The sequence below is a fragment of the Lepidochelys olivacea genome (genome assembly GCF_965140295.1).
Source record: "Lepidochelys olivacea isolate rLepOli2 genome assembly, chromosome: 3".
NCBI lineage: Eukaryota > Metazoa > Chordata > Testudines > Cheloniidae > Lepidochelys > Lepidochelys olivacea.
The window spans coordinates 113,480,015-113,494,208 of record NC_140413.1 but is presented as its reverse complement, the minus strand read 5'-3'; the positions used below and the strand labels follow the sequence as shown (position 1 = coordinate 113,494,208).

At 42.9% G+C, this 14,194-nt stretch overlaps 1 protein-coding gene across 4 annotated transcripts in view; it reads right to left on the bottom strand.

Annotated features, from left to right (window-relative positions):
• SASH1 (SAM and SH3 domain containing 1) overlaps positions 1-14,194 on the bottom strand; it is an 868,162-nt gene that overhangs the window by 34,739 nt on the left and 819,229 nt on the right. For 2 of the 4 annotated variants that reach the window (XM_084625147.1, XM_084625148.1), the window contains exon 10: positions 1,349-2,184. In XM_084625147.1, the coding sequence (XP_084481273.1) occupies positions 1,349-2,184 (836 nt within the window). The remainder of the gene's footprint in view (positions 1-1,348; positions 2,185-14,194) is intronic. The other 2 variants (XM_084625149.1, XM_084625150.1) reach the window with 1 other exon arrangement.

Below are 14,194 nucleotides of genomic sequence, written 5' to 3'. Positions count from 1 at the left end.
TGAAATTAATAGGTAGCAGGTTTAAAACAAACACAGGGAAGTATTTTTTCATGCAATGCGCTGTCAACCTCTGGAACTCCTTACCAGAGGGTGTTATGAAGACCAATACTATAATGGGGTTCAAACGGGGGCTAGGTAGATTCAGGGAAGATGGGTTCATCAATGGCTGTTAGCCAGGATGGGCAGGAATGGTGTCCCTAGCCTCTGTTTGCCAGAAGATGGGATTGGGTGCCAGGGCATGGATCACTTAATGATAACTTGTCTGTTCATTCCCTTTGGGGCACCTGCCACTGTCAGAGGAGAGGATAGTGGGCTTGATGGACCTTTGGTGTGACCCAGTATGGCTGTCCTTATGTAGGCTACACAGAAGCACTAGTGGAATAGCCAGGAGAAACTGTTAATTGTACTGGGTCAAAATAAAGTATTACCACAGTCGCCATCAACCAAATACAAGTGTATGCCTGCTGGGTGTGGTGCTCTTTTCCCCTCTGGTGGTACTCAACCATCTTGAGATTAATGAGTCTGCTACAGTCTTAGCTAAAAGCCATGCGGCTTTTAACTCATGCTGTTAAAAGCATATACTCCTCTGCTGGCTACCCTTCCCTGTATCCCAACTTCCCAGGTCTCACCTCCATCACATGCTAGGGAGCAGGAGCTGCAGTCAGGGGCAGGGCAGAAGTGACTCAGAGAGATTCTCTGCTGGAGAGAGAAGTTGGGGAGGAAAGAAGACATGTAGATAACAAAGCCCTCTACCTCTCTTGTGTGCTGGACATGTGGGGAGGGAGGCTACAGAGCTGGAGTGCACTGTGTTAGCAATTGAGAGGAAAACTGAGGGGGAAGATCTGGGATGAGAGTAGGACGGATAACAGAAGGAAGCAGAAGGAGAGAAGCAGAATTTACTCAGTCTTCCATCCACCTGAAGGATTTAGGTACCCTACAATATTTCCTTTTAAGGAATGCTGAACTAATTTATGAAACAGCAGAAAACTTTTTTCACATTGCTTCTCTTTTCCCCAAAATCTCAATTGCTGAATTAGAAGAGTTTAAAAGAAGCTTTTAGTGGTAAATTTTGCTCTTTCCCATTGAGTCACTCCATGCACATGGGAACCGCAGACTTGACAATGCTCTTCTCTTTATACACTGAAAGGGATTATACCAATTTCTTCACTGGGGACTAGAACGGCCCCTGTCCTCACAGCTCATTTTTGCATTTAACAACTTCTATTGGCAAATGAGAGGGGGAAAACACTGTACTAAAGTTTACAGGTTGGGACAGAAAGCAGAAACAATGCTGACTGCAACCTCACAGGAACTGGAAGGCCACCTTCATGACAGCTCTTTGACTCACAGACTTTTGGTGGATTCTCAAGAGAACCCTTTTAGTACAACGGTCCACTGTGGCAGCCCACTTCCGTTTGGCCTCCTCATCCTCATCCAGCAGGCATCTCCTCAGGTCCTGCTTGTCAGCCTTGCTCATGGTCCTGTCAGTGACGGGACGCACCAGCTGTGATAGGTTGAGGTGACTGTACAGGCTTCTCTCCACCACGTAGGTGATATTGAACTCACTGACAGAGGTGCGCCCTCGAAGCCTTCTGTTTGGGAAGCCACAACCTCCTCCCCCTTTGGCTTTGTGCCGGAGCAGTTGTAGGTCACAAGTTGCAGGGGATGCGCCTTTCCTGACAGGACGCTGGCAGAGAAAAGCTCTGGAACAGGAATAGTTAGTATCCATTTTCTTCAATCGGATCTGCTTCCTGACACTCTGAACCTCCTCCAGGGACACCAGGAGATGGTGCTTGTGCCTGGTGCTGTCATAAAAGCAAATACTTTCAGTACTTACCCCATGGCTCAGGGAGCCAAGGCCCTTCTTCATCTCCCCCTCTGTCAAAGAGCGGCAAACCTTCTGGGTCTTCTCCTCTTCTGGGTAAGAAAAAAATGTCCCCAGCTTCTTGGGGGGCTTAATAAGTCCACGGCTATCAGTTTTGCTGAGGGTCTTAACCAGCTTCCTATTAGCACCCCAAGTATCTAGGCTGCTGGATGAAGGAGAAGTGGTGAGTGAGTCTGAATCATCCTCAGGCTGCTTTTCAGAAGAGCCATCTAAATAGAATTGCTTCTTGTGAACTCCTGAGTAAAGTGCCGATCTGTCATCCAGTACAGGAGAGCTGTCAAGTGAGTGCTCGTCCACACCTATAGGGGACAAAAGCAGCAAAACATACATCATCTTTCACACTTATCATCTAATTTACTCATACACTAATGAGTCTTCCCCTGGAGGTTGTGCTCTGGCCAATCATTTCATTAAATTAAGACAACAACAACAAAATACAGATACTTAAAATGGAGAAAATATTCCTGACTACTTGTGATGCACAGTGGCCCATAACGTTTTTGTTGGTGGACAGACTTGCAGCAAGTTCTCCCACTTCCATAAGCAAAGCAAGAATTCTGGGATAACTTAATTAAGAAGTAGCCTTAAAGAATATTTTAAAAAGACATTACCAAGACCTTTTCAGCATTTTAAACATCATTCTCCCCTTCCAAGTGGTGTCAGTAATGAAGCTTTAAAAAGTTGAAATCAAGATGCTTCTTCCCAGAACGTATTTTTTCATCAATCACTGCACACACTGTTTTATTCTATTAATTAGAAATAATAATAGTAATAAAACTACTTTGCACTTATACAGTGCTTTTTCATTCACAAACCTCACAGAGCTATAATGAAGGAGAAGAAAGTATTTCTTTCGTTTATAGATGAGAGAGATGAAGAACAGAGTAGTTAAGTGGCTTGTCCAAGCAAGTCAGTGGCAGAGGTGAGACCAGAACCCAGGTGTCCTATCACATCACTTATATGCCAGACTATGCTCCTCCTGTTGGTTTTTTATTGTCACTCTGGTGCTGAGATGTTGGCAATGGGCCAAATTCTGCTGTTTTTAATTGAGCAACATTCCCATTGAATTCTAAAAAGTTTGCTCAGCTGAGGACTGCAGATTTTGATGCATTGATATTTACGTATTTATTTAAAGAAAACAAGGAAACTGAAGGACTGAGTGTGGAGGGAATCTTATCAGAAGTTACATGTATTTTGTAAACACAGTGAAATCACAGGAGTTTTCCCCACTTCTTTCTTGCAAAACACACTGCAGAAAAGTGTGAAAAGAAATGTGTACACCCACAGGAGCTCCCATACCATTCTGCTGGGTCGTAGAGCTCAGCTACCAGCAATGCAATGTAATTGTTATGGGCAAGAAATGCATTCAAGATACCCAAGAGCAAACACCACACCAAACATCCCCACTTGGTTTAGATTTCCAATCGCCAGTTCTGCTACAAGCCAACAGTATTTCTCTGTGTAAGGTATGGAGCTGAGCCCAAGGATCATATTGAAAGGCTAGAGCTTCCTGAGGGTGGCACCGAGTTCTATTTACATTATGTTTACTTAACGCATTTGTGAGAGAAAGGAAGTAGGTCAAATTGTGGGTGTACCAACCTCAGCATCCCTTTAAAAATATGCTTTTCAGCCGCTCTCCATATTTTAGGTGGAAAAAATGATTTTTCAAACTGAAATATTATTTTAAAATAATGGCTAGAACAAAGATACAAGAACGGGACCTGGGCTGCTTTTGGGATTAGTGGAGGCAAATAATACACTTAAAACATAATTCCTTTTTACGTGTAAGGGTTTAGAAAACATTTTCTTCAGATTTTTCTACTGAGCATCTTTTAAGCCAGATGCTGAGTTAGGGAAAAATGCCAAAAAATATCACGCACATACATGACACTTCTGCCCAATATATTAGCTAGGGCATGTATATAGGCAATTCACACATCTGTATGTGTTCCCAAGTGCTCACAGAGCTGTCTTGTACAGATTGAATTAATTTTTAGTGAGTTGTGAAACTTTCTTTTTAAAAGAAAACTGAAGTTTTATCCATCCCCACTATAACTCAAGTGGCTTCCACAGTGTTACAGCCGGGATGAATTTGGACCACTGACTTCAATTATGGTGTTGGTAAACTATCCTAATAATAGTGAATAAATTCCAACATGCAAACAACATTGCAGGTCTAGCCTCAGCCTAAACAAGGATGTAAATTCAGAGTTGAGACTTCCTATTTCATCTTCTGTTCATTCTGTCGGCAAGAGACATCTGCTGCACACACATTAGTTGAAACCTACGCCTCTCTTCTGTGAAGGTACAGCCAGCTAAATAAAGGAATGGTTGTGTGCCAGATTTGACACTCTTAACATCACTTGCACTGAACTGTTCAGTGGTTCAGTTACTTTTCCTTTTCCCAGTGTAACAGAATAATAGTTCGTATGAGAGTGAATAAGCGTTGACAAATTACAATGGCCTATTGAGAAAATATGTATTTAAACAAGTTGCAAAATATGCATTGTGTGTCATAGGCCACAACAGATGTTGTACGGAGTCAGTCCATAGTACAGAGCAGGGGTGGCCAAACTTACTGACCCACTGAGCCACATATGAAAATCTTCGGAAGTCTGAGAGCCAGGGCACACCTGACGGGAGTTGGGGCTTCAGCTCCTCGTAAGAACATAAGAATGGCCACACTGGGTCAGACCAAAGGTCCATCCAGCCCAGTATCCTGTCTGCCGACAGTGGCCAATGCCAGGTGCCCCAGAGGGAGTGAACCTAACAGGTAATGATCAAGTGATCTCTCTCTGGCCATCCATCTCCACCTTCTGACAAACAGAGGCTAGGGACACCATTCCTTACCCATCCTGGCTAATAGCCATTAGTGGACTTAGCCTCCATAAATGTATCCAGTTCTCTTTTAAATCCTGTTATAGTCCTAGACTTCACAACCTCCTCAGGCAAGGAGTTCCACAGGTTGACTGTGCGCTGAGTGAAGAACTTCCTTTTATTTGTTTTAAACCTGCTGCCCATTAATTTAATTTGATGGCTCCTAGTTCTCATATTATGGGAAGTAAATAACTTTTCCTTATTCACTTTCTCCACACCACTCATGATTTTATATCCCTCTATCATATCCCCCCTTAGTCTCCTCTTTTCCAAGCTGAAAAGTCCTAGCCTCTTCAATCTCTCCTCATATGGGACCCGTTCCAAACCCCTAATCATTTTAGTTTCCCTTCTCTGAACTTTTTCTAATGCCAGTATATCTTTTTTGAGATAAGGAGACCACATCTGTATGTAGTATTCAAGATGTGGGCGTACCATGGATTTATATAAGGGCAATAAGATATTCTCCGTCTTATTCTCTATCCCTTTTTAATGATTCCTAACATCTCATTTGCTTTTTTGACTGCCGCTGCACACTGCATGGACATCTTCAGAGAACTATCCGTGATGACTCCAAGATCTCTTTCCTGATTAGTTGTAGCTAAATTAGCCCCCATCATACTGTATATGTAGTTGGGGTTATTTTTTCTAGTGTGCATTACTTTACTTTCATTCACATTAAATTTCATTTGCCATTTTGTTGCCCAATCACTGAGTTTTGAGAGATCTTTTTGAAGTTCTTCATGGTCTGCTTTGGTCTTAACTATCTTGAGCAGTTTAGTATCGTCTGCAAACTTTGCCAACTCACTGTTTACCCCTTTCTCCAGATCATTTATGAATAAGTTGAATAGGATTGGTCCTAGGACTGACCCTTCGGTAACATCACTAGTTATCCCTCTCCATTCTGAAAATTTACCATTTATTCCTACGCTTTGTTCCCTGTCTCAGTTCTCATGAAAGGATCTTCCCTCTTATCCCATGACAACTTAATTTACGTAAGAGTCTTTGGTGAGGGACCTTGTCAAAGGCTTTCTGGAAACCTAAGTACACTATGTCCACTGCATCCCCCTTGTCCACACGTTTGCTGACCCCTTCAAAAGAACGCTAATAGATTAGTAAGACATGATTTCCCTTTACAGAAACCATGTCCAGGGGCCTCACTGGTTGTTTAGCAGGCTTTCTGCTTTTGATGTAAAATTAAAAAATATTTTGTTATTACCTTTTGAGTTTTTGGCTAGCTGTTCTCCAAACTCCTTTCTGGCTTTTCTTATTACATTTTTACAAGTAATTTGTCAGTGTTTATGCTCCTTTCTATTTATCTCACTAGGATTTGACTTCCACTTTTTAAAAGATGCCTTTTAATCGCTCACTACTTCTTTTACATGATTGTTAAGCCATGGTGGCTCTTTTTTAGTTCTTTTACTGTGTTTTTTATTTTGGGCCTCTATTACGGTGTCTTTGAAAAGTGTCCATGCAGCTTGCAGGGATTTCACTCTAGTGACTCACTGTACATTTTAATTTCTGTTTAACCAACCTCCTCATTTTTGCATAGTTCCCCTTTCTGAAATTAAATGCCAGTGTTGGGCTGCTGAGGTGTTCTTCCCACCACAGGAATGTTAAATGTTATTATATTATGGTCACTATTTCCAAGCGGTCCTGTTATAGTTACTTCTTGGACCAGATCCTGCGCTCCACTCAGGACTAAATCAAGAATTGCCTCTCCCCTTGTAGGTTCCTGTACCAGCTGCTCGAAGAAGCAGTCATTTAAAGTATCGAGAAATTTTGACTCTGCATTTCATCCTGAGATGACATGTACCCAGTCAATATGGGGATAACTGAAATCCCCCACTACTATTGAGTTTTTTATTTTGATAGCCTCTCTAATCTCCTTTAGCATTTCATCGTCATTATCGCTGTCCTGGTCAGGTGGTCAATAATAGATCCCTACTGTTATATTCTTATTGGAGCACGGAATTACTATCCATAGAGATTCTACGGAACATGTGGATTCATTTAAGATTTTTACTTCATTTGATTCTACATTTTCTTTCACAGACAGTGCCACTCCCCTCCTCCCCTGCAGGACCTGTTCTGTCCTTCCAATATATTTTGTACCCTGGAGTGATTGTGTCCCATTGATAGTTCTCACTCCACCAGGTTTCTGTGATGCCTATTATATCAATATCCTCCTGCCAGGGCTTGGGGTTTCAGCCCCACTCCTGCTGAAGCCCGAAGCAGGCATGCCACGCGGGGCTGAAGCCTTGAGACCCCCCCCTACCTGCTGGGCAGAAGTCCCTACCCCACCATCTCTGCTGTAAGGCAGAGGACCCGAGCTCCCCCCAAATTCAGTCTGGTAAGTGGAGAATGGGGGAGTAGAGGTTGGGGGGAGTTCTGCGAGCCGCACTTTAATTATAAAAGAGCTGCATGTAGCTCACGAGCCATGGTTTGGCCATGCCTGGTACAGAGCCTTAATGACACTAACATATATGATTTTTAAAAATGCTATGGAGAAAAAGGTAGCAGAGAATTAGCAAGCATCAGTGACTTAGCCACTAAAAAAAATTAAGATAAAATACCGATAGATTCAGTCAGCATCAAATTCCATTGTCCAGTAAATCTACATTTAACAGGATGAAAGAATCTGTGTGAAAAGCATGAGAAGCTGCATCTGGAAATGCAGTGAATGCCTCTCCTTTCTTTAGAAACAAGAGAAACGGGTGGGGAATTTTGGCAAAATTACCTGTGGCGAGTTCCCTGACGTGGCATAATAAAACTTCCCATAGAAATTCCCTAAGAACATAAGATTGGCCATCCTGGGTCAGACCAGTGGTCCAACTAGCCCAGTATCCTGTCTTCTGACAGCAGCCAGTGCCAAATGATTCAGAGGGAATGAACAGAACAGGATAATTTTGAGTGATCCATCCCCTCCATCCAGTCACACAGCATCTGGCAGTTGGAGGTTTAGCGATTGTGTCCTTGACCATCTTGTTGAACAGACATTGATGGACCTATCCTCCATGAAGATACCTAATTCTTTTTTGGGCCCAGTTATGCTTTTGGCCTTCGCAATATCCCATGGGAATGAGTTCCAAGAAGTACTTCCTTTTGTTTGTTTTAAACCATCTGTCTATTCATTATGTTAGGCAACCCCTAGCTCTTGTGTTACGTGAAGGAATAAGTAACACTTCCTTATTCACTTTCTTCACATCAGTTAAGATTTGATAGACCTTTATCATATCTCCCCCTTACTCATCTCTTTTCTAATAGCTGAACAACCCTAGTCGTCTTAATCTCTTCATATGAAAACTGTTCCATACCCCTAATCCTTTTTGTTGCCTCTCTCTGCACCTTTTCCAGTTCAAATATATCTTTTCTGAGATGGGGCAAACAGAACTACATGCAATATTCAAGGTGTGAGTATACCATGGATTTATATAGTGCCATGATATGTTTTATTATCTATCCCTTTCCTAAAGGTTGGCTAATGTTCAATTAGCTTTTTTGATTGCTTCCACACATTGAGTGGATGTTTTCAGAGAACTATCCATAATGACACCAAAATCTCTTTCTTGAGTGGTAACAACTAATTTAGACCCCACCATTTTGTATATACAGCTGAGATTTTTTCCAGTGTGCATTACTTTACACTTATCAACACTGAATTTCATCTGCCATTTTGTCACCCAGTTTAGTGAGACTCCTTTGAAACTCTTCAGAATCATCTTTGGACTTATGAGTAATTCTGCACGGTCTGTAAATTTTGCCACCTCACTATTCACCCCCTTTTCCAGATCGCTTATGAATATGTTGAGCAGTACAGGATCCCAGTACAGATCCTATGGTAACTGAGTCTACTTATACACTTTAATGAGCAGTGGCACATGAGTCCGCAAACAGAGCTGTAAACAGAGGCATTTGAGTGGGAGTCCTGTTGGAGGAGAAAGGAGGTGGCAAGACCCTGATCCTTAGTGGCAGTCAGTGAGTTTTTGTGGGTGATGTGTGCTTTTTCTGTTTTCTGTTCAGTTTGCAGAGGCTGTTAGGTGCAGTATGATCTGAGAGAAGCAGAGCCCTGATTAGGGAATGGGGCTTCTCTGATTAGGGGGCCTATAAAAGACAGCCAAGCAGCCAGCCAGTGGCATAGGAGACAGCAAACTGAGCTATAAACAGGGGAATATGAGTGGGAGTTTGTAAAGGGAGTGGTGTGTCTGGTGTTCTGGTATTGTTTGGGTTTTTGGTTTGGTTTTGTTCGTTTTTCTTTTTCCTTGACAGGACTTGAGGTGGGAAGGCTATGACAGACACAGAGGCAGCAGTGGGAGTGAACCAAGCAATGGAAGAGACAATGAAGATGACCAGATGCAGAAGCTGCAGGATGTACAGTATCCTAGAGCGGGTACTTGAAAAGAGTTTCGTTTGTATGAAGTGCTGCTTGATAGAGCAGATGGAAGAGAAGATCCGAGGTTTGGAGATGCAGGTGGAAACTATGGTAGAGTTTCGAAGGGGATTCGAGCAGATGATGGAGGGAAGGCAAGAGGAGGCTGAACGGAAAAGTCAAGACAGCTGCAAACTGGACTAAAGAACTCTGAGGGGAGACTGCTGGGTGAGGAAAGTGGCCAGTGGAAGCATGTGACTACAAGAACCAGGCAGAGGAAAAACGACAGGCTAGTGAGGAATAAACAGAGCCCAGGAACAGATTTGCTGAGTTGGACAATGTAAAAGGCGAACAGCAGGCCGTAACTGAAAGAGGGAGGGCAAGGAAGAAGAGAAGAACGGCCAGTCCTATGGGAAGAGTCAGTCAGTGGAGCTACCCGAAGTTCAGAGCCCCAAGAGAATACAGGTTGACTTGCAGAAGATTGTAAGGGAGAATAAAAGACAAGAGGACTTGCAGCCAGAAAGAACAGGAGGAAGGCTGGAGAATATCACCATCACAAGGAAAGAGAGGTCTATGTGATTGGTAACTCTCTACTAAGAAGAACAGACAGGCCTGTCACCAGAGCTGATCGGGAAAACAAAGGGTGTGCTGTCTGCCAGGAACTAAGATACGGGATGTGGACCTGAGGCCGAAGAGGATCCTAATGGGAGCTGGAAAGAATCCACTGATCGTCTTTCACGTGGGAACAAATGACACAGCTAGATTCTCGCTGGAACGTATCAAGGGAGACTATGCCAGGCTGGGGAAGATGCTTAAGGAAATGGAGGCTCAGGTGATCTTCTGTGGGATTCTACTTGTCCCTAGCACACAGACAAGATTATGGTGATCAACAGATGGCTCAGGCAGTGGTGCTATAAGAAGGGCTTTGGGATGTTTGACCACTGGGAAGAATTCATGGACAGAGGATTGTTCTCATGGGGTGGACTCCACTTAAGTAGAGAGGGAAACAGACTTCTGGGACAGAGGTTGGTACAACTGAAAAAGAGCTTTTAATTAGGAATTTGGGGGAAATGCTCATGAAGTCTCCACACCTTATTCTAACATTGAGCAGGAGAAAAATCAAATAAGAAAGGATACAGCAATGGAACAGCAAGAAAGGAACAGCAGTGGGTAGGAGAATGGACATTAAGAGGACAGATAGTGCTGACACCAACAAAGCTAACAGTCAGGTAGGTGATACTGGCAGTAGAATGACTGTACCCAATCAAGCAAGGAATGTGGGAAAAGCCAAACAGCAACAATTAAGATGTTTGTACACCAATGCAAGGAGCCTGGGTAACAGAATCGAGAAACTAGAACTACTGGTACAGGAAGTGAAACCAGATATTTTATAGGGATAATAGAAACATGATGGAATAATAGTCATGATTGGAGTGCAGGTATTGAAGGGCATGGGCTGTTCAGGAAAGCCAAAAAAATGGTAAAGGTGGTGAAGTAGCATTATAGATTAATGATGAGTTAGACTGTAAAGAAATTAGAAGTGATAGAATGGATAAGACAATCTGTTTTGGGCCAAAATCACTTTTGGGGGTGGCGAAGAGCTACTAGAGGGTCCCCTGACATAGTGCTTGGGGTATGCTACATATCTCCAGGATCTGATAAGGATATGGATAGAGACCTATTTAATGTTTTTAATGAAATAATTACTATTAGGAATTGTGTGATTATGGGAAACTAACTTCCCTGAAATAGATTGGAGGACACATGCTACTAATAATAGTAGGGCCCAGATTTTCCTGGATGTGAAAACTGACAGATTTCTTCACCAAATAGTCACTGAACCAACAAGAGGTGAAGCCATTTTAGATTTGGTATTGGTGAGTAGTGATGACCTCACATAAAAACTGATTGTAGGGGATAATCTTGGTTGGAGTGATAATGAGCTAATTCAGTGTAAACTAAATGAAAAGAAACAAAAATAGATCTGCAACAAGGGCCCTTGATTTCAAAAGGGCAAAAACTTTTCAAAATTAAGGGAATTAGTTAGGAAAGTGGACCAGACTTGAGAACTCAAGGATCTTAACATGCAGGAGGCTTGGAAGTACTTTAAATCAAAGTTGCAGAAAACAATCTAAAGCCTAAAAAGAAGAGGAGGACTTGTGGCACTTTAGAGACTAACGAATTTATTTGAGCTTAAGCTTTCGTGAGCTACAGCTCACTTTGAGCATAAGCTTTTGTGAGCTACAGCTCACTTCATCCGATGAAGTGAGCTGTAGCTCACGAAAGCTTATGCTCAAATAAATTTGTTAGTCTCTAAAGTGCCACAAGTCCTCCTTTTCTTTTTGCGGATACAGACTAACGCGGCTGCTACTCTGAAATCTAAAGCCTGCATCCCAAGAAAGCAGAAAAAATTCATAGGGAAAGGCTGCAGACCAAGCTGGATGAGCAAGTATCTCAAACAGGTGATTAACTGAAAGCCTACCAGGAATGGAAGATGGGTTTGATCAGCAAGGAAAGCTACCTCTTGGAGGTCAGAAAACGTAGCGATAAAGTGAGAACTGCCAAAATCCAAGCAGAGCTGGACCTTCAGGAAATTAAAACCAATATTAGAATGTTCTATAGCCATATAAATAAAAATAAAACAAGGAAAGAAGAAGTGGGACCTCTAAGGAGGATGTTTGAGGATGGGGTAGAGATTAAAGATAATCAAGGCATGGCCCAACACCTAAACAAATACTTTGTCTCCATTTTTTTTAACAAGGCTAATGAAGAGCTTAGGGAGAGTGGCAGGCTGGCTAATGGGAGCAAGGATATTGAAAATAGAAATTACCACATCCAAGGTGGAAGTCAAACTCAAACAGTTTAAGTTTTAGTTTAATGGGACTAAATTGGGGGGACATGGATAATCTCCATCCAAGAATATTAAACTGGCACATGAAATTGGCACATGAAATTGCAACCCCAATAGCAAGGACTTTTAGTGAATCTGTAAACTCAGCAGTCATACCCTATGACTGGAGGATTGTTAATACAGTAAAAGCTGTTTTATTGGGCATGTTGGGGGGTGCCCAATAAGTGAAAAATGCTGGTTAACTAAGAGGGAGGAAATTTGGGTACGGAAGGGAGTGCAGGGCTGGGGGTTCGGGTGCAGGCTCTGAGAGGGAGTTTGGGGCACGGGAGGGGGTGCTGGATCTGGGGGCGCTCACCTTGGGTTGCTCCCTGCAAGCGGCGATCTCTCCTGGCTGCTCATAGGCGGAGGTGTGGCAGGTGGCTCTGCGTGTTGCCCCTGCCCTGAGCTCTGGCTCTGCAACTCCCATTGGCCAGGAACTGCGGCCAATGGGAGCTGTGGGGGTGGTGCCTGCGGGTGGAGACAGCATGCAGAGCCGCCTGCCACACCTCTGCCTAGGAGCAGCCAGAACAGGTCGCCGCTTGCTGGGAGCTGCCTGAGGTGAGCGGCCCCCAGATCTGGCATCCTGCACCCCAAGCCCCTTTCAGCACCCAAACTCTGTCTCAGAGTCCTTGCTCCGCACCCCTTCCCACACCCCAACCCCGTGCTGGCCCCACACCAACCAAACTATAAACCGGACTTTCAATGAAGATCAGAAATGCTGGTTTATAGAGCTTTCTGGTTGGTGAAGTGCCAGATAAAATAGCTTTTAATGTATATTTTTAAGTAAGGGGAAAAAGATGATCTGGAAAACTAAAGGCTGTTAGTTTGACCTCAATGGTATGAAAGGTCTTGGAACAAATTTTGAAAGAGAAAGTAGTTAAGGACAGAGAGGTAAATGGTAACTGGGATAAAATACAACATGGTTTTACAAAAGGTTGATTGTGCCAGACTAACCTGATCTCCTTTGAGAAGATAACTGATTTTTTAGGCAATCTACCTTGATTTCAGTAAGGCATTTGATATGGTTCCACATGGGAAATTATTAGTTAAATTGGAGAAGATGGGGATTAATATGAGAATTGAAAAGTGAATGAGGAACTGGTTAAAAGGGAGACTACAATGGGTCATACTGAAAGATGAATCATCAAGCTGGAAGGAGGTTACTAGTGGAGTTCCTCATGAACTAGTCTTGGGACCAAACTTATTTAACATTTTTATTAATGGGAGTGTGCTAATAAACTTTGCAGATGACACAAAGTTGGGATGTATTGCCAATATGGAGGAGGACTGGAATATCATACAAGAAGATCTGGATGACCTGGAGAATTTGAGGAATAAATGGGATGAAATTTAATAGTGCAAAGGGCAAGTCATGCACTTAGGTACTAACAGTAAGAATTTTTGCTAAAAGTTGAAGACTTATCAGTTGGAAGTGACAGAGGAGGAGGAAGACTTGGGTGTATTGGTTGATTCCAGTATGACTTTGTGCCGCCAATGTGCTGTGGTCATGAAAAAGCCTAATGCAGTCCTAGAATACATCAGGCGAGGTATTTCCAGTAGAGACAGGGAAGTGCTAGTACCATTATGCAAGGCATTGGTGAGACCTCATCTCGAATACTAGGTGCAATTCTGGTCTCCCATGTTTAAGAAAGTTTAATTCAAACTGGAACAGGTCCAGAGAAGGGCTACTAGGATGATGTGAGGAATGAAAAACCTTCCTAATGAGAGGAGACTCAAAGAGCTTGGCTTGTTTAGTCTAACCAAAAGAAGGCTGAGGGGAGATATGACTGCTCTCTATTAATACATCATAGGGATAAATACCAGGGAGAGAGATGAATTATTTAAATTAAGCGCTATTGTGGACTCAAGAACAAATGGATGACAACAAGTTTAGGCTTGAAATTAGATGAAGGTTTCTAACCATCAGAGGAGTGAAGTTTTAGAACACCCTTCCAAAGGGAGCTGTGGGGGCAAAAAACCTGACTGGCTTCAAGACCGAGCTTGATGTGTTTGTGGAGGGGATGGTATGAGGAGACTGCCTACAGTGGCATCTCCAATAACCAGTGATGGGACGCTAGATGGGGAGGGCTCTGAATTACTACAGAGAATTCTCTCTCAGGTGTCTGGATGGTAGGTCTTATTCATGTGCTCATCATATTTGGTTGGTCATCATATT